Here is a 21,089-nt window from a genome sequence, read left to right on the forward strand (position 1 = left end):
ATCAGGCAGCTATAAAAAAAAAAAAAAAAAACAGTTTGAGTGATTTAGCTCTTTCCTCTGCATTGTGGAAATGTCAAGATTTAAGGAGCATTTGGCTTCAGTGGTTCCATTGTATTAGGCCAAACCTATAAATATTCAAAACATTCGGTGGTGCTCGGACAGAGACCGTATTGTTTCACGAGTATACCACATTATTACAATACTAAATCAGTTTGGTTTGTTCAATTCATAATTTAACCACGTAAACAACCCTACGCAATAAGATGCCTTGTTGCTGTGAGCTCAGTGCACTTTGCCAGGCTCATTTCATGCAAAGGATGTCGCCAAGTGCAAGAGGTCCAGCTGTGTCCGGAACAGAACTGCATCTTCTCAGTGGAGCTGGCATTCTTCCATTTCCACAGCATGAAGCAAAATCACTGTGGTTGCAAAAAAAGATGGAACACATACTCAATGGGGGAGTCAAATAATTTGTTGGTGAGAAAGACTTTCTAGGTAAGAACAAATTAGGTCCATTTTATGACAATTTCCTGCCAACTGGTTCCACATCTGTAACAATTTCAAATTTAAATTACTTTCAATTATTTTTTTGCAGCAACTCGCCTGACAACTTGATTTTATTACAAACTATTACTTTGAGAAATGAATCACTCCAGTGTATTTAAGGCCCAGGTCAACTGGTAAAAAATCACAGTTTACTTTCATGTGAATAAGACAGACCAAGGTCAGCCTGTAATTATTGCTGAAGATGATCATGTCAGAAATGATGTATGGCGACTGTCCTTTATAGATCGCGGCCTTGTATCCATCGCCGATCTACTCAGACACTCAGCAACAGATTGCGCAATTTAATCAACATACTGCGACTGTACGTGAATGCCAAGCAAATACAGTGCCTTGCGAAAGTATTCGGCCCCCTTGAACCTTTCAACATTTCGCCACATTTCAGGCTTCAAACATAAAGATATAAAATTTTATTTTTTTTGTCAAGAATCAACAACAAGTGGGACACAATCGTGAAGTGGAATGAAATTTATTGGATAATTTAAACTTTTTTAACAAATAAAAAACTGAAAAGTGGGGCGTGCAATATTATTCGGCCCCTTTACTTCCAGTGCAGCAAACTCACTCCAGAAGTTCAGTGAGGATTTTGAATGATCCAATGTTGTCCTAAATGACTGATGATGATAAATAGAATGGACCTGTGTGTAATCAAGTCTCCGTATAAATGCACCTGCTCTTTGATAGTCTCAGGGTTCTGTTTAAAGCGCAGAGAGAACCATGAAGACAAAGGAACACACCAGGCATGTCCGAGATACCGTTGTGGAGAAGTTTAAAGCCGGATGGATACAAAAAGGTTTCCCAAGCTTTAAACATCTCAAGGAGCACTGTGCAAGCAATTATATTGAAATGGAAGGAGTATCAGACCACTGCAAATCTACCAAGACCCGGCCGTCCCTCCAAACTTTCATCTCAAACAAGGAGAAGACTGATCAGAGATGCAGCCAAGAGGCCCATGATCACTCTGGATGAACTGCAGATAACTACAGCTGAGGTGGGAGAGTCTGTCCATAGGACAACAATCAGTCGTGCACTGCACAAATCTGGCCTTTATGGAAGAGTGGCAAGAAGAAAGCCATTTCTCAAAGATATCCATAAAAAGTCTCGTTTAAAGTTTGCCACCTGGGAGACATACCAAACATGTGGAAGAAGGTGCTCTGGTCAGATGAAACCAAAATTGAACTTTTTGCCCACAATGCAAAACAATATGTTTGGCGTAAAAGCAACACAGCTCATCACCCTGAACACACCATACCCACTGTCAAACATGGTGGTGGCAGCATCATGGTTTGGGCCTGCTTTTCTGCAGCAGGGACAGGGAAGATGGCTAAAATTGATGGAAAGATGGATGGAGCCAAATACAGGACCATTCTGGAAGAAAACCTGTTGGAGTCTGCAAAAGACCTGGGACTGGGATGGAGATTTATCTTCCAACAGGACAATGATCCAAAACATAAAGCGAAATCTACAATGGAATGGTTCACAAATAGACATATTCAGGTGTTGGAATGGCCAAGTCAAAGTCCAGACCTGAATCCAATCGAGAATCTGTGGAAAGAGCTGAAGACTGCTGCTGTTCACAAACGCTCCCCATCCAACCTCACTGAGCTCGAGCTGTTTTGCAAGGAAGAATGGGCAAGAATTCCAGTCTCTCGATGTGCAAAACTGATGGAGACATACCCCAAGTGACTTGCAGCTGTAATTGCAGCAAAAGGTGGCGCTACAAGGTATTAGCGCGAGGGGGCCGAATAATATTGCACGGCCCACTTTTCAGTTTTTTATTTGTTAAAAAAGTTTAAATTATCCAATAGATTTTGTTCCACTTCACGATTGTGTCCCACATGTTGATTCTTGACAAAAAATTAAACTTTTATATCTTTATGTTTGAAGCCTGAAATGTCGCGAAATGTTGAAAGGTTCAAGGGGGCCGAATACTTTTGCAAGGCACTGTATCTGCTGCAACACAATAGCGAATGAAGACGGAGGAAAAGATTTAATATGCTAATGTATTCCTCCAGTCTTCCAAATTGTGCAAGTTATGACTTGCCAAAGGAGACTTGCTTTAAAGGGCTGACTGATTTCCCAAAGATCTATTTTTCCTTGTGACTTTTAGAGATTTCACCACAGGAATGAACCTGAATGTGGGGAGAATTGCACCTTATATATAAATATTTTTTTTATTTTCAAAAGTATTTTTTTTTTCCATGTATAATGCGCCCCCATAATACGCACCCTAAAAATGGCATGTCGATGCTGGGAAAAAAGCCTCTACCCATGTATAATACGCACCCAAATTTTGACTTCATTTTTTTAATTTTATTTTTTTAAAGTCCTAATGATCGTCACACACGCATCTGGGTGTGGTGAAATTTGTCCTCTGCATTTGACCCATCCCCGTGTGATTTTTGATCCATCCCCTGGGGGAGAGGGGAGCAGTGATCAGCAGCGGCGCCGCGCTCGGGAATCATTTGGTGATCTAACCCCCAATTCCAACCCTTAATGCTGAGTGCCAAGCAAGGAGGCAATGGGTCCCAATTTTATAGTCTATGGCAGGGGTGGGCAAACTACGGCCCGCGGGCCACATCCGGCCCACGGGACCGTTTAATCCGGCCCGCCAACCCTGAACAAATTGTATTGTTAAACTTTTTTTTTTTTTGTCATTTTGCCTGCAATGACTGCGTTTTCCCAGTAGATGGCGAAGCGCTCGCCTGCGCATTTACTACCGGAAGCCGTGTCAGAAAGCTCGGTGCACACTCACAAGTGCGTGTACGTGCACATGTACATGGCGCACTCTCGCTCTATTCGTATCAGTCCCGAATTTAGAGCGTGGGCTGTGACATCTGCATTCTTGTAATTCGCGCGCTGAGCTTTCAGATGCAGTTTTGCGCTAAAGCCACCCACAAACCTTCCCTGGAATCCTTCCATTAAAATGAGTGGCCCGAAAAAAAGAAGTGAGTGCCGAGTGTTTAAAAAAGAGTGGCCAATTTGGCTCGACGTACGCGACGTGACGTTCAGCCACATCAACATCAACCCGTCACAGATCGAGGTAAACGGACCAACACCTCGGATCTCGCCTAAGAATTGCCACAACAAATTTTACTCCAGACTATGACGTACTAGCAAAAAAGGGAGACCAACAACACTGTTCCCACTGAAAATGAACGGGAGGCTCTCAAGTTTATTGTAAAAAAATGCATTTTGAATATGATTTGTACACATAGCAGGGATTGAAACTAGCGACCATTCTCATTTTCAAACAATGCAGGATGCTCAAGGACATTGATGCACCACCTATTTGCGACTAATCTTAACCTGTAAAGTTCTTAAGGCTTACTTTAAGGAAGTTTTCCCGTTTCCTCACCTCTGTTACCAGGTGTTTGCGAGTTAAAACTCTGCTCTGATTTTCAGATACCCCTCACCGTGTTGCTGTTTTGATTACTTTATTTGGATGTATGCTTTCACCGATTCTTCAAGATGATATATTTGGTCAGAATGTTTGCCGTTTGATGTGATCTCATAAGATAAACATCTTTCATTAATCTGACCTGCAGGCACTGAAGTGATGGAGACTGTTATTCATAATAACAGTGTCGTATTTTATGAGAATCACTGATAGCAGTTTTTTAGTGAATTATTTTTTTTTTAATGCTGTTAATAAATGCATTTTGTTTTCAAAAAACTTGTTTGGAATATCCATGCTTTACTACCTACTAAAGGCCAAGATCTTTTATGCAATGACCTTTACAGGTCGCTTATATGACTTCACACAACGCCTACGTCCATCTGCTCCTGGTCCGGCCCTCCGGTCCAAATTTAGAACCCAGTTCGGCCCGCGAGTCAAAAAGTTTGCCCACCCCTGGTCTATGGTATGACCCAACCGGGTTACTTAAGTCCGTAAGCGTAAAATTATTTCAGAAAATATATCATCTTTGGGAACAACCGGATGTTATTCTGCCGGTCAGTATCACTGCGCATGCAGTAGCAAACTCGATAGCGAAGTAATATGTGAGACTCTCATTGGGATCACCGATATTTGAGTGATGTTCCAGTTATTTATCACAATTAGTTTACCAAGTCTGTGTTTTGAGTTCCTCCAATAAACCCTGGTCCAAGCTGCACTTGGTCACCCCGCTCCTTTCCACACTCCATCCGTGGCCAGATTTTCTTCAAAAATTGTTGTACCATGATTTTCATAAAAAAAAAAAAAAAATTGTACCCATGTATAATGCGTACCCCAGATTTTAGAACAATAGATTAGTTAAATTTTGCGCATTATACATGGAAAAAAACGGTACTAGTGGTATCGATACTTGGTATTGACGTTTCCTCAACAATCGAGTACTGATAACAGTCTAAAAGAAATGATAATATTGGATGAGTGTTGAGTGATTTTTAGATTTACTGCACTTGCATCATAAAATATGCTTTTTTTTTTGTCTTTTCAGCTCTCCTTCTGCTCTATGATGTCACCAACAAAGCATCGTTTGATAACATTCGGGTAAGAAAAGTATCTGTCTCATTTCCATTCCATTCGTGTTCTCTCCATTCTTTCCAACATTAGTTATATATTCTATACACATAGTTGATGTAATATCACTTTTTTGAATTACAATATCAATGTGAACCAATTTTCTGACCTTCCATGTTTGATTTACACCACACAAGGGAATGTTAGAAATGTGCACAAAAAAAAAAATCTTTTAGTAGTATGGTAATGATGATGCATGGAAATTAGAGCTACTTTCCCCCTAAATGGACTTACTCTTTGTAGTTGGAATACAATTTTCCCTCTCCCTCCCTCAATTTGCCTCATCCATTCTGGGTGAATTACTATCCCTTTAATTAACACACAACAGAGTTAAATCTAGCAGTGTCATCAATGCTAATAAGGATCTAGCAAGCCTGGTGCGCTTACAATCACATCTGGAGTTGTTTGTGTGGTGTGCACGTTATTGGATGCCGAGCTGTCTCAATACACTCACAATATTCTCAATAAAATAAAAAAAAGCATCAGAGCAACCTGTTTTTGTTTTTTTTTATATATATCTTTAGTTGCAAATCACTGGCGGAGCTAGAGGGTGGCCCATGAGGGCACTGCACCCCCCAAAAAGTATGCCAGGCTAGATAATTGACTTTTGGGTATTGTTTCTATTAATCCAGAGATCTTTTTTTGTAAGGGACATATAGTGAATCTTTATTAGTGTTCCGAATAAAAGCTAGTGAAATAAAGTTCTGTTATTCATGTAAATACTCCTCGTAGGCTTTGGTCTATAATTGCAGGCTGCTATTGCGTACCCCCTCTCCCACTGTGTGAATCCATTAGCAACCAGGTCTCGGGGCGAAGGCCGCTGAGTATTTAGAGGGAAACAGACAATCATTATTCAGTGATTTTTCTAACTCAACAGCTCTTATTCTCGTTGCTCAGTGAAGTGGGCTGCTTTTATACAGCAGTTTTTTTTTTTGCTAGCAAACTATTACATAAATTATGTTGAAGATTTAACAACCTACTTGAACCTAACAAGGTCACGCGCTTACAGAAATCCTGTATTGTAATTAAGTTTCAAAATGGCTCTCTAAATCGTGAAATTCAGGTGTTCCACTCTGACTTGATTTGGAGTCGTGACATTTTGTATTTCTTCAGTGACATAGAAATAGAGATATAATATAATACGCCAGGAATTTCGCTTTAGAGTTGATTTACTGTGGGTCTTACTACACTGTAATTTACAACATGCCAATGTGCAATCTCTTGGAGACTACAAATGTAATTTGCCGTCACCGTGGTAACGACAGCCTCATTCATTGCCTAAAGATAACAAGACTGAGGATGAAGAATATGATTATACACATTTTTACAATTTTGGGGGGGATTGGACCATGATTATAATGAAACAGCATACTAATGATGGTTACGTTTAATAGTAGCGCTCCAATATATAATCATCCGATACGAGTCTTCACCGCATTTGGTATTGAGCTCCTTATCAGCGGCGCACAGCTGGTCCGTGTGACGCGATACGTACACGGCGATCGTCAAAGGCCACAGGTTTGCACCTAGACGCACCTTTTTGTTTTATCGTCCACTGTATGGTGGCTTTGTTATTCAAAAACAATCAACCTAATTCAGACTTGAGCTATTTTTAGCTTAAATTGCCAGGTGATGTTTTGCTCTTCAAGGTTGTTGCAAAAAAATCCCATCAAGCTCTCTGCGTGTCTATAAAATGTTATTTCCCAAAGCAGATTTGTTGACTCGCTTCATCTACTGTACATTTCAAGCTGAGTGAATTTTTTATTTTCCCATTACTTTTTTTCCTCCATTCCACTTGTTCGCTGTTTTTTTTTATCTCTGTTGAGCACAACACTTTCGTCAGCCTCTCCCTGGATTTCAATCTTTATATTTTTTTCTCCCTGTCTTGTAAATATTTAACACCAAAAAAAGAGGATAATTCTTTTTAACCCCTCACATAATATAATCAAACTAAATGTCTTTTTCCACAGACACAAATGACTACACTTGGTTTTGAAAGCAAATCAACTTTATATGCAAGAGCAACTTTGCTCCCCAAAAATTTGCATATCAGACAAAAACAAAAAGGGGGAGGCTATATTTAGAAATGACTGTTCTGTTTGTGTGAAGCGTACGGTTGGGGTCTCAGCATTTCTTGCTGATAACTGCCATCCCACCATTCCCCTGCCTGCAGCATTGCTTCCAGACTGCACAGCAGTTATGTACCCAAGAGACCCCGCCCCCTTCCCCTTGCTCATCTCAGTGGGCTCAAACCCAGATTTATAAACCTAAAACCTTTTCCCATCACATAGCATAAATTCAAATGAGTTCAGGTAATAATAGACACTTTGAACTTTTGGGGATATTTTTTTTTTTTTTATGTCAACAAATGCAGAATTGCTTTAACCTTTCCGGTTGTTTGTACATTTGTGATTAGTCATCACTTTTCAAGTGCATAGCATTTATTTTAGCATACAAGCTGCAATGTTTTTCAGTCTCTTGTGTTTTAGTTTTTGGCTTTATCACACTGTAAATAATTTCCTCATGCTCACTTTTACGAGCAGCACACATTTGGTGCTGCCATGAATGAGAAATGAGTTGTGCTATTTTTCTTGCCAGAGGACTTTTTTCGGGAACAGCCGGTGGCTTTTTATACGGCTGAGGGTTCGCCATCTCTACGCCGTATGCTTCATGGAAAACGTCGTCCGGTTTGGCGGAGCGGAGCTGCACATGGCGGAGCTCCTCGAGAGTAATCGCAGGCATTGACTTGAGGAAGGCTAAGGAGTCCGAGTGATGGCGACGGAATGGTTTACATTTGAAGGTGGGATTTTGTTTGGGATCAAGTGGAGATGTGTCGGACAGAAGAAAACCCGGATCGGGAACGGTGACGGGAATCGGCGTCTGCAGAGACAACCTTTTTGTGTGAGCCCGTTTGGAGGATGTGGTTGATTTGGTGCGTAACTTCCAACCAAGCGGGTCACGCCCCGTAATGACAGATGTCTGGACAGAAGAACAAGAAGAAGTCGGGGACGTCGATGGATGAGTAATGGAGCCTATCCCGGTAATGGGACTGGAGTAGCGTTGTCTCGGATGACGAGATGTAATCTGATGGGATCGAAGGGACACCCCCCGTTGAGGCGGTTGTGGTTCCCTTGTGTTTTTCTTGACAGTAATGACAGGGGAGCTGTTGCTATGGCAACAATCGGTGGACCAGCGGCGTTGATGGGAGCAGGAGGTCAGGCTGGTGCTAGAAGTTCTGCAGCATGATTCTTTACCTTCTTGTTTGTTGGTTGTGACCTGCCCAAGTCTCTCTTTGCGCACTCTGAGCTGTGTGGGACAATCCTGGTGATTTTCACCCATGCGAGGGTAGAGGTAACTGGACTTGTCCGTGTCATCATTAGCAGAGGAGCTTTTACTCATCTTTTTTTGGAGAGTTCACTCGCCCCACACACCACCTTTTGAAGGAGGAAGTGATAAGGGAAGTTTGAAAAGAGGAACGAAGTTGAGTCATGTTACACAACTTATATCCTTTTCACAACAAACATTTGTAAACCAGAAGCTGCAGTATGAATTTAGATTATTTCAAAGTTTAAAAACCTGACTAGAGCAAGTTTCATATCAAAATAAATAAAATAAAATAATATAATATAAAAAATAAAAACAATTAAAATAAAATTAAAAAATATATATATTCATGAAAATGAACAAATTCTATAAAGTAAAAATCGTCTCTAAAATCACATCTGTGCGATATAAATGGCATATATTCCGTCGAGTTGAAGCCAGCTGCACAGCAAGGGAACTGAGCCAAATGCAAGTCGACAATCCTGAACAAATTACAACTGGCAGATGATCCTTGCAACCAGCAAAAAGAAAATCCACTATACACGATCTTGTTAAAAATTAAAGATTAAATTTTAGATCTTGTTGTCACCTAATGTGATATCATTTATCCCCAAAACACATTCCAATTCACGTTACATTGATTTCCATGAATACAAATACCATTTACCTGCAATCTTGCGTTGAGCCGACCTCAGATAAAACATTTCTTATCAACTTCTTGGTATTTGTAAAAGCACCCCACCCAGAGACCAAGTCCAACCCTAACCGCAACTTCCTCAAATTGTCAAAGCAAGCACACACAAATTTGGAGACATTAAAGAGAAGTCCAACACGAAGAACTTTATTTTAAATTATGCTTGAGTCTGTTTTGAATGCCAGATAGCGTTCAAATAAAAAATAAGGAAGTCCAGTGATTGAATTTCCTTGTCTGTCTGCCATCTTCATTTCCAGATGGCTGAAATCAATGAAAAGAAGTCTGCCCTAGTTCATTGGGATGCTTATCACTGTGGAAGCAAATATCACAAGGGGATGGGCGCCATTTGGAAATCACTTTATGTCCTAGTTATAGATTGAGTATTACACTTGAAGTTTTCAAGCTCATTTCAATTTTGGTCGGTTGTTACGTAAAGGCAACACAAAATGTCGACCGCTATCGAATAGCTTCATTTTAGCTAACAACCTACTCCGGCAACCTGACACAAAGTTTGTTTTCATTTGAAATGCAACACTAATGACCATGCAAATTACAATCTGCCGTTATCAAACACTGTCAGGTGACTGTTGTTGCAAACACCATCTATTATTGGATCGCTATCTGGCCTCAAAGCTTCTTTGATTTTTGTCAAGCGACTAAAAATAATTTTAACGCTTCTTCTTTTTCCTTGTAGATGAAAATAAAACTTCTTTTGACCTTGACAGCAGTCACAGTCCATCACATGTTGGTTTTGAAGCTTGATCGCGTCCTATTTTCGAAGCCGTGTTCCTTCTGCCGCTTTCTTGTAATCCACCCACTCGCTACCTTTTTCTCCAGCATTTGAGTAATTGGCAGGTTGTTGACAGCCAAGGCCGCGAGGTGCTACGATCTCTATGTAATGAAGGATTGTAAATCCGAGCGAGACAGAACAAGGCTTAGGGTAAACTCACGGCTGAAGTACTTCATTTAAATACAGTTGCCTCTCACGCACAATAAATGTTGGCAGTTATGTCTAACCTTTGACCTCCGAGTAATTGTCTCTATTTTTCAAATCGTTCTTTTTCTCTCTCTATACTTGTGCAATAGTTCTGATTGATTTCCCCGCTTCTCTCATCTTCATGTTTTTCTAGCAACAAATGCAACCCAAAGAGACAAAAACAAAACAATATTAATGATATAAAACATTTACCGTTTTTTTCCATGTATAATGCGCCCCCATGTATAATACGCACCCTAAAAATGGCATGTTGATGCTGGAAAAAAGCCTGTACCCATGTATAATACGCACCCAAATTTTGACTCCTACTTAAGTCCGTAAATGTAAAATTATTTCAGAAAAAAGATCATCTTTGGGAACAACCGGATGTTATTCTGCCGGTCAGTATCACTGCGCATGCGCTAGCAAACTCGATAGGAAAGAAATTTTTCGGATTTGTGTAGGGTACATTGTGACAGCAAACGAGCAGGTGTTCGAGCAAGCGCAGGGGTGGGCAAACTTTTTGACTCGTGGGCCGAACTGGGTTCTAAATTTGGACCGGAGGGCCGAACCAGGAGGAGATGGACGTAGGCTTTGTGTGAACTAATATAAGGGACCTGTAAAGGTCATTGCATAAAAGATTTTGGCCTTTAGTAGGTAGTAAAGCATGGATATTCCAAACAAGTTTTTTGAAAACAAATGCATTTACTAACAGCATTAAAAAAATAATAATAATAATTCACTAAAAAACTGCTATCAGTGATTCTCATAAAATACGACACTGTTATTATGAATAACAGTCTCCATCACTTCAGTGCCTGCAGGTCAGATTAATGAAAGATATTTATCTTATGAGATCACATCAAATGGCAAACATTCTGACCAAATATATCATCTTGAAGAATCGGTGAAAGCATACATCCAAATAAAGTAATCAAAACAGCAACACGGTGAGGGGTATCTGAAAATCAGAGCAGAGTTTTAACTCACAAACACCTGGTAACAGAGGTGAGGAAACACTTCCTTTAAGTAAGCTTTAAGAACTTTACAGGTTAAGATTAGTCGCAAACAGGTGGTGCATCAATGTCCTTGAGCATCCTGCATTGTTTGAAAATGAGAATGGTCGCTAGTTTCAATCCCTGCTATGTGTACAAAACATATTCAAAATGCATTTTTTTACAATAAACTGGAGAGCCTCCCGTTCATTTTCAGTGGGAACAGTGGTGTTGGTCTCCCTTTTTTGCTAGTGCGTCATAGTCTGGAGTAAAATTTGTTGTGGCAATTCTTAGGAGAGATCCGAGGTGTTGGTCCGTTTACCTCAGTGCTTCTCAAATAGTGGGGCGCACCCCCCTTGGGGGGCGCCGTGCTATACCTGGGGGGGCGCGTGTGACCCTGGGGAACAGGCTTTTTTCTTTGCAGTACTAGAATAAAGTGTAATTGCGCATCTTCCCAGCAGGGGGCAGTGGCGCTCTCATTGTTACTTCTGTGACGTTTGCGACAGTGCAACATTTTACGATTTACAAGACAAGTTAGGATAGTCACGGTGGGGAGGGGGGGGCGCGAATAGTTTTCTTCTTGCTAAGGGGGGGCGTAACAGAAAATAATTGAGAAGCACTGGTTTACCTCGATCTGTGACGGGTTGATGTTGATGTTCATGTGGCTGAACGTCACGTCGCATACGTCGAGCCAAATTGGCCACTCTTTTTTAAACACTCGGCACTGTGTCCACCTTGCTTTTCCTTGGGCGACTCATTTTAATAGAAGGATTCCAGGGGAAGGTTTGTGGGTGGCTTTAGCATAAAACTGTATCTGAAAGCTCAGCGCGCGAGTTACAAGAATGCTGTCGTCACAGCCCACGCTCTAAATTCGGGACTGATACAAATAGAGCGCAAGTGCGCCATGTCCGTACTACTGAGTACGTACACGCACTTGTGAGTGTGCGCCGAGCTTTCTAACACGGCTTCCGGTAGTATTTGCGCAGGCGAGCGGTTCCCCATCTACTGGGGAAACGCAGTCATTGCAGGCAAAATGACCAAAAAAAAAGTTTAATAATACAATTTATTCAGGGTTGGCGGGCCGGATTAAACGGCGCGGGCCGTAGTTTGCCCAACCCTGAGCAAGCGTCTGATACGAGAGCATTGTGTTCGTATGGAGCGTGTTTGAAGTGAACACCAGAGAAGAAAGCGTATCTGTAATGGCGGCCTCCATATTATATCCGGATAAAAAAAAAAAAAAATTATATATATATATATATATATCACATCTCGCCCATTTCCGCCTTGTTCCAGTAGCCCACTTTACATCTAGGCGTTCTGGTTCCCCAACGCCTGACGCAGACCTTGTTTGTCCGGGCGACGTCTGAGCCGGCATCTCATTTGATTCTTTATCTCTCATCATGTTTATGAGGTAGGCGATATCGTCAAGGGTCTTGCCCACAGACCCACACTGGATGATGGTATGGCTCCGCCCCGACCAGTATCATCTCAGAATAACAACATGGTTGCTGTTAGACTGAGTGTGAGAGCCACTGTTCGGGATGAAACAGCCAAGATCCATGAGTACATCAAGGAAAAGGCCCGAACGGATGTCGTGCTCAGTGAATGTCTCAGACAATGGCAAACAGAGGAGGAGTGGCTAGAGACACCATCATGGGAGGACAAACCCCTACATGGGATGTACCATCGACAGATAAGTGAAGTGGCTGACATCAAGAAATCCTACCAATGGCTGGAAAAAGCTGGACTGAAGGACAGCACAGAGGCACTCATCATGGCTGCACAGGAACAGGCTCTGAACACCAGAGCAATAGAGGTCAAGATCTACCACACCAGACAAGACCCAAGGTGCAGGCTGTGCAAAGAGGCCCCTGAGACAGTCCAGCACATAACAGCAGGGTGTAAGATGCTAGCAGGGAAAGCATACATGGAACGTCATAACCAAGTGGCTGGCATAGTGTACAGGAACATCTGTGCAGAGTATGGACTGGAAGCCCCAAGTTCAAAGTGGGAAGCACCCCCTAAGGTGACAGAGAATGGGCGAGCCAAGATCCTGTGGGACTTCCAGATCCAGACTGACAAGAAGGTGATGGCGAACCAACCGGACATTGTGGTGGTGGATAAACAACAGAAGAACGCCGTTGTAGTGGATGTAGCAATACCAAGCGATGGCAACATCAGGAAAAAAGAACTTGAGAAGCTAGAGAAATACCAGGGCCTCAAAGAAGAGCTTGAGAAGGCCTGGAAAGTGAAGGCCTCGGTGGTGCCCGTGGTCATTGGGGCACTTGGGGCAGTGACCCCCAAACTGGAGGAGTGGCTACAGCAGATTCCAGGAACAACATCAGACATCTCAGTCCAGAAGAGTGCAGTGCTAGGAACAGCCAAAATACTGCGCAGAACCCTCAAGCTCCCAGGCCTCTGGTAGAGGACCCGAGCTTGGAGTGGGAGACCACCCGCGGAGGGTGAGAGGGGAAAAAAAAAATATATATATATATAAAAAATTAAAATTCCCCTCTCACCCTCCGCTGGTCTCGAACCCGGGTCCCGCTGGTTGATAGTCTGGCGACTATCCTACTGAGCTATCCAGCCGAATATATATATATATATATATATTTTGTACCCATGTATAATGCGCACCCCAGATTTTAGGATAATAAATTAGTTAGATTTTGCGCATTATACATGGAAAAAAACGGTATAATAGACACAATAGTCAAAGGACCCACTGCTGAATGGACTCGGAGGTTGTTTCTTTCCTTCTCGGCACAAAAGCTTTATTTCCCCTCAGCCAACGGAGGCAGCTTGACACAACCTTGAACCACTCCGATGCGTTTTCATTCAAGCTCAACACATTTCCTTCCTGTGGAAATTTTGTATCTGAGGGACATTCTAAAAGCTTTCAACCTTATACAGTTGCCCTGTGAAAAATAAATCCATTAATCCTACAAGGTTTATTATGTACTCGCAATATTAACGCACATTCATTTTTCAGGCCCCATTAGAAAAATAAAAAATAAAACATTTAAAAATTACCGTTTTTTCCATGTATAATGCGCCCCCATGTATAATACGCACCCTAAAAATGGCATGTTGATGCTGGAAAAAAGCCAGTACCCATGTATAATACGCACCCAAATTTTGACTCCTACTTAAGTCCGTAAACGTAAAATTATTCCAGAAAAAAGATCATCTTTGGGAACAACCGGATGTTATTCTGCCGGTCAGTATCACTGTGCATGCGCTAGCAAACTCGATAGCGAAGAAATGTTTCGGATTTGTGTAGGGTACATTATGACAGGAAACGAGTAGGTGATCGAGCAAGCGTCTGATACGAGAGGATTGTGTTCGTATGGAGCGTGTTTGAAGTGAACAGCAGAGTAATGGCGACCTCCGTATCATATCCGGATAAAAAAAAAAGAAAGAAAAAGAAGTATTTATTTTTGTACCCATGTATAATGCGCACCCCAGATTTTAGGACAATAGATTAGTTAAATTTTGCGCATTATACATGGAAAAAAACGGTAAAAAAATATAAATAGATAAATAAATAAAATGTTTGTAATAAATAAATAAATATTACAAGGTTTTTGACTTGTGTTTTTTACAAACTGGTGAGAGTCTGATTGGATTTCGATGTAATTGGGTGTCTCCTCAGAGAACACAGAGTGACAGTAATTACCCAAACAGATTATGCCTATAATCATCTGGGCTAATTAGGAAAAAATGGAAGTAGGAGAGCTTCTTTGCTGTAAATAACAATGCGTTAGCAATTCCATTTTTAATAATAACACACACATTATATAAGCTCATGTCATTATTTTTATCTTTGCCTTTGTTCCTGCTTGACGCCAATGTGTTTCATGCTCGTCACTAACCGCTCTTCTGCCAAGGGCCATTTCGAAAGCCACCCACGAGGAAATGTTGATGGATCTGATAAAAGCAAAAAGAGGCGTAATAATAATAAGAAAACTTCCAAACAATCTGCAATTTTCTTTCACCACTTGTGTTTATCATCAATCATCATCATCATCCCTCATCCCTCATTCCTTTTCACATCAACATTTTTTTTTTGTTTTCGCAGGCATGGTTGACAGAGATCCACGAGTTCACTCAGCAGGACGTAGTCATCATGCTGCTAGGCAACAAGGTAAGACCTTGTCAACGCTGTAGAAAGATGTCTTGATAGATGACCGAGTGAGTGACGAGGGTACATCATTGATTTATGACTTCTTATATTTTGTGGACCAGATTTACACTTCCTACTTCAATTTGCTCACAGCTTTAGAATCTCCAGCTGGCCTAAAATGCTAAATTTAAGTACTTCTACATCTCTCTGACTCCATTTATATGATAATACCAATAACTCAACACGACTGTGTAGTGTAAAAGGAGCTGCTCGTATTAGCCAGCTAAGAGTTATCACCCGAGACAGCAGTTCTCGCTTCTATAAAGCATCCCAGCCCACTTTCCCCCCCCCCCCCCCTCTTATTTACAACTCGTTCATGCTAAACAAGATGTACACTATCTCCCCAGAAGAAGGCAAGTAAGCAGAAAGTCAAATGGACTATATGGGAAGACAGACAGTCCTTGAATGGTAGTTGCCACCAAGCAACAGTTGCTCATCTTGTTTGGCTTGGCATGCTGGAGGGCCAAAACATTACTGAGGCTATACAAACAAAGACTGGCTTGTAGAAAGATGCAGATTTCAAGGTTAAGCCCTGCAAACTGTTTGTCTTGAAGAAAAGAGAAAAAATCAAGGTTATGTAACACTCCTGTTGTTGACTTCCACGCTGTCACATTTTGGCATCTGCGTTTTTGTTGTTTTGGGCATTCAGCAAATATAAACACTATAATGTTTTCTAGGCCGACTCTAACCATAACAGGGTGGTGAAACGAGAAGAGGGAGAAAAACTGGCAAAGGTAATTATATTATTATGTTTTAATATGCACACATTAGCACTATAACTTTTTTTTTGCCGCCGTCAGATTTTTGCAGGGCATGACTCTCCATAGTCCAATCAGATTCTGTTATTATAATATACGTCTTGCACTTAATCCGTCCATATAGGTAATAAAATGCCTCCCATATACCAGCGTACGTATTTATTTATTCATGGATGCTCATTTGTGTTATTGTTTGCATGGATGATTGGGGAAGGCTTGCTGACTTAATTTTCCAGGCCGTTTCACTCCGATAAGCTTGGAGAGGTGTACAAGAGTAAACGTGAACGTTGGTGGGAGGGGAGGGGGGTTTGTTGCGCATGAGCATCAGCTGTCAGTACAAAACTATTGTCATGATGGAACACACATAGCTTGAATATATATTTTGTCTTTTTCCTATAATAATAATCCTAATAAAATATTTTTTTAATGATGTAGTGCCACCAACAAAACAAGATTAGACACACTTTTTTGTGAAGATTTTATTCGCGATTTTCACAAGACAATATTGGGGAAATTTTACTTTGCTTCAGCGCTTGGTGTCATCACAGGAAAAAAGAAATATATATTTTGATTTATTTATGATTATTTATTTACTTTTTCCCCCATGCAGGAGTTTGGTGTACCCTTCATGGAGACTAGCGCCAGGTCCGGACTGAATGTGGAACTGGCCTTCACTGCTGTGGCCAAGTGAGTCACACACACAACCCCACAAAGTTGGCATTGTAAGGATATTGGTGTGGAAATTCCCGAAATATTTTTTATTAGATAACATTCAATCCATGATTAGATCCAAATCTGTATTTTAATGGATTTTCAAACCCAAGTGGATTAGTAGTCTGTCTCAGCAACCGTCTTGAGCCCCTTAAGTAATATTTCTTCGGACTCTTATTGAGCATCCATTTTGTTTACTGCTTGTCCCGTTTTGGGTTGCAAGAAGCTGGGTTTTATTCCATTTGTCTTTGGGCAGGGTTGCCCCCTGGACTGTGTTGCCAGATGATTACAAAGCACATATGGAGGCCATGATTGTCCACACTCATACTGCAGATGTGAATGTGAGAGTCGATGGCTGTTTGTGTGTGTGTTGTGATTGACTAGCATTCCTTGCAGGGGTGTAGAAAGTGGATGGATGGATGATTTAAAACACACCTGTTGGGCAAAATAGAAAGATGACAAAATACCTGTCTTCCCTGGGAGTCTCTCATCCAACCACCTTTTCATTTTGTCAAATTATAAGGTCATATCTTGAAAGAAATGGACACAGTTACTGGCCTGCGATCGCACAAAGTCAGCCGGGATGGGCTTAAGCATAATAATGAAAACGGTTGCTATAGAGAATGATTTCATGGGAGCCTTCTGTGTCTCTCTCTTTGTTAGAGAGCTGAAGCACAGGACCATGAAGGAACCCGATGAGCCAAAGTTTCAGTTGCAAGAGTACGTCAGCAAAGAAATGAGGACTGGCGGCTGCTGCCGCTCGTAGATCGCGTGTACGTGTGTTTGTGTGCATGCATGTGTGTAAAGGTAAGTGCCAGATGTACCCGCCCATAAAGTCTGTGCACCAGAGAAGTTTATTTATTGTCTTAAATTTAATGGTCCCCTGCAACTGTGAATGTAAAACTGAGCTTACATGTATACTCAAACATGCATGCACACACACACACATACAGCCCACTTACACGTTTCTATTGTCTGTGTTAGTCCTCCCCTCACAGCATCATGAATGTGTCCCGTGCTGTGCTGTGCACATGTTCAGTATTTATGCGAATTGCAATGTGTAAGTCTTGTTGAAATAGAAATGTAAAGTAGATAAGTTGAATATTCATTATGGTAATCAAGAGAGGGACTAGAAACTCTGAAGAACACTTTGTACAGATGTTTCATTGTACCTCATATGAGCTTTGTTTTGTAATAACTGTTTGATGCGTATTTTACCAGCAGATAATGTCCATCCTGCAAATGTGATGAGTTGCACTACATTATATATACAGTTTAAATGTGATATTTTAAATTAAACAAATGTACAGTAAAATACTCATCTGTTTAAGTTCTAATAACCATATTGTAACTGAATTGAAATGGTACATTTACATTAAAGAAAGAGCAATGATGAAAAGGAAATGGACACGTTCATTTTACTCTGGGTTACATACCAGTGAATTGAGGCACTGCCGTCTTGTGGCAGCTTGGCGTCATTACATGGCCGCTTCATAAACGATAAAGCCTATATGTTTAATATCGTACGACGTACGTATTTATTTAATTCCGCTTATGTGGGGATATTTTAAACTAAACAAATCTTCAGAATTTTGTTTGAACTTCCTGCCTTCAGCATATATTAAATTGTAACCTTTATCCGCCAAGAGCGCACTACAAGCAAGTTAATGGAAAAGGTTTGCCACCTAGTGGTAAGATGGTGTCACTGTCTACCCGACCGGTGACAACCTCCGGGAATCCCAAGGTTGCCCGTTGACTTTAATTTCCAGGGTTAACCGAAGCAGCTACCATAACAGGTAATCTGCTGGCGCTCGTGTGCATAGCGCCGTTGCCACGGATTGGCGGACGTGACGTCAGGCCCTTAGGTAAATTGAACACAGGCGTGTTGTTAAATACAGGTGAAGCAAAATGGCCTCCTCTTGAATGTCCACTTCACAGGTAGCGAATGTTTGTTGTTTGCTGCTGCTTCTCATGATGCCTTTTTGCTTGTTGCAGGATTTTCACACTTGAGGACCGCTACAGCGTTTGAGAAAAGCACAGTAACGTCACAGTTAACTTTGATTTGCTGCAGGTAGCACGGTGGGCTCTTTGTTTTTTGTGCCATTATTTCAAAAAAAAAATTTTTCCCCTACGTGGTGGTTTTTACTAGGGGCTTGAATGCAAATGTTTGTTTGACAAATTGTCCGCGTTTCTTGGTTCTGTTGAATATTCCATCCATCCATCTTCTTCCGCTTATCTGGGGTCGGGTCGCCGGGGCAGCAGCTTCAGGAGGGACTCCCAGACTTCCCTCTCCCCAGCCACTTCATCTAGCTCAGGGGTGGTCAACCAGTCAGAGACTAAGAGCCACATTTTTTACTGTGTCATCGCAAAGAGCACACATGCACACCCCCCCCCGCACACACGCACACGCACGCACGCACGCACGTACACACGCACACACGCACACACACGCACCCCTCTGCTCAGCCAAATTTATTGTGACATTATGTCACGCACCAACATGATAATGACAAATTGACTCCTACAGTACTAAAACCACAGACCACAGACCAAATTTTCAACAATGAACATTGTGTGCATTGTCTCACACAGACAAACTCTCAGTTCAACAAACTCCACAAACAAAAGCATACGTTTTTTCACTTACTATGTGTGGCGGGACATTTCGGGACCATTCGCTTTAGTTTGTCGTTTTCAGGAGACAAGATTTCAATAACGTCACTGATCCAAGCCAGTTGAAACAATGCAAGTGTGACAGTCTCTGAGTGCTTCGTAATTTTTTTGAAAAACTGTACCTATTTTTCTGCCTGACTTTTCAAAGTGTCCAAACTTGTGCTTGCGAAATTCAGCCCCTTTTGCAAAGTCCTTATCGATATTGGCATGAAGTGAGCTGAAGTGGCGCTGAACATTTGAAGCTTTTAAATGCGCTAATGACGTCCGACATATCAGGCAGAATTGCTTGCCATTACGTTCAACAAAAAACGACTTTAACTTTGTTAAAAACGTCCTGTGGTCATCGTCATATATTCGTTTAGCTGTGCATTTTGTCCTTGCCATTTTGGCCGGGTTGCCCACCCCTGGCTTAGCGTCTTTTCAGCTTTTCTGGACCTAATCGGCCCCAGTAGTCACAGTCGCCATTCATTAAAAAGCCAGCAAAACCAATCGCTTTTGGCTGTTGCGCTGATGAACTCACACCACTTTAGAGGCTCAGAGTCATTACTGTGCAATAACATGATGCTCTCCACACCTTTTTTGAATTTGTCTACACTGTTTGTACTGTGTCCTCTCTGCATCCATTGCAGCCTGGTCCTCCTGGAAGAGGGACCTTCCCATCTGTGGTCTCTTAAGGTTTCTCATTTCCCCTAGCTGGAGTTTTGAGTTTCTCCTTGCCCTTTTGGGAGTTTAAGATCAGGAGATGTTTAGAATATTTGCCATTTTTCACATGTCCTGTGTTGTTAGTCACCTAAATGTTGAACAGAGGGTGTGATTTACCGAAGTCAAATTCCTTGTTTGGCACGCTCAAACATGGCGAATAAAAAACTCTTGAAATATTGAATTGAAATGACCTTTACATTAAAGAAAGGGTAATGATGAAAAGAAAATGGGCATGTTCATTTTCCGCTGGGTTACATGCAAGTGAATTGGGGCACTGCCATCCTGTGGTGGCTTGGCGTCATTACATGAACCGCTTCATAAACCAAAAAGTCAAAAGCTTCATGTATGTTGAATATCGTACGTATTTAATTCTGCTTATCAGAACCTTGCGGGACACCATGAATTGGCTTTGACATATTCTTTATTACTTATATTTACAAATTAGGACTTAAATCCCTTTAGGCCAGCTCCCATATATAAAATAAATGCTCCAATCTGGCTGCTCAACTATCTAACCAGACAAGTAGAGAGATGAGGCCTTGTCTGAATCAAAAAGAAAGTCATTAGGCATCAGATATCTCCACAATCTTGGAGAGGAAAGGAAGATTGGATATCATAATTATCCTTGACACATGCAAACGAAACTTTTTAAAGAGTAGGTGCAGCCACTTAAATTGACTGTTAGCCTATCAATCAAGATTGATCATATTAAATCTATTAGTGCCTGTGGTAGAAAATCTTTTCATGGAGTAACAAACAAGCTCCTGAGACTCATTTTCTAAATGAATATTATGGTTATCCACTATAATTATTTTATTAACACTAAATGGCAAGCTGGATGAAAAAAATTAAAAAGCCAGAAAAAGGATGGAATTACACGGCTTAACTTCATTACTGTGTAATGTGCTCTGCGTCACATTTTATTACGTCCTGAACGTGCATGCGGCATAGCAACACAAAATAGCATGTAATATCTTTTATGTC

At 41.3% G+C, this 21,089-nt stretch overlaps 2 protein-coding genes across 4 annotated transcripts in view; one reads left to right on the plus strand and one right to left on the minus strand.

Annotated features, from left to right (window-relative positions):
- The window catches only part of LOC133171357 (ras-related protein Rab-26-like), a 29,574-nt gene extending 9,275 nt beyond the window's left edge, over positions 1-20,299 (plus strand). For 2 of the 3 annotated variants that reach the window (XM_061304672.1, XM_061304670.1), the window contains 5 exons: positions 5,004-5,056; positions 15,157-15,222; positions 15,939-15,995; positions 16,630-16,706; positions 17,394-18,134. In XM_061304672.1, coding sequence (XP_061160656.1) covers positions 5,004-5,056; positions 15,157-15,222; positions 15,939-15,995; positions 16,630-16,706; positions 17,394-17,496 — 356 coding nt within the window. In that variant the 3' untranslated portion in view covers positions 17,497-18,134. Of the gene's footprint in view, positions 1-5,003; positions 5,057-15,156; positions 15,223-15,938; positions 15,996-16,629; positions 16,707-17,393; positions 18,135-18,725 lie in introns of those variants that run through there. The other variant, XM_061304671.1, reaches the window with a different exon arrangement.
- Positions 7,073-9,235, minus strand: LOC133171355 (uncharacterized). The gene is made up of 2 exons (XM_061304667.1): positions 9,078-9,235; positions 7,073-8,520 (listed from the first exon to the last, which is right to left on the minus strand). Exon 2 carries the CDS (start codon positions 8,483-8,485, stop codon positions 7,499-7,501), a length of 987 nt encoding a protein of 328 aa, XP_061160651.1. The 5' UTR covers positions 8,486-8,520; positions 9,078-9,235; the 3' UTR covers positions 7,073-7,498.
- Positions 20,300-21,089: the final 790 nt, after the last annotated feature.

This window comes from Syngnathus typhle, linkage group LG18 (assembly GCF_033458585.1).
Source record: "Syngnathus typhle isolate RoL2023-S1 ecotype Sweden linkage group LG18, RoL_Styp_1.0, whole genome shotgun sequence".
Classification (NCBI taxonomy): Eukaryota; Metazoa; Chordata; class Actinopteri; order Syngnathiformes; family Syngnathidae; genus Syngnathus; species Syngnathus typhle.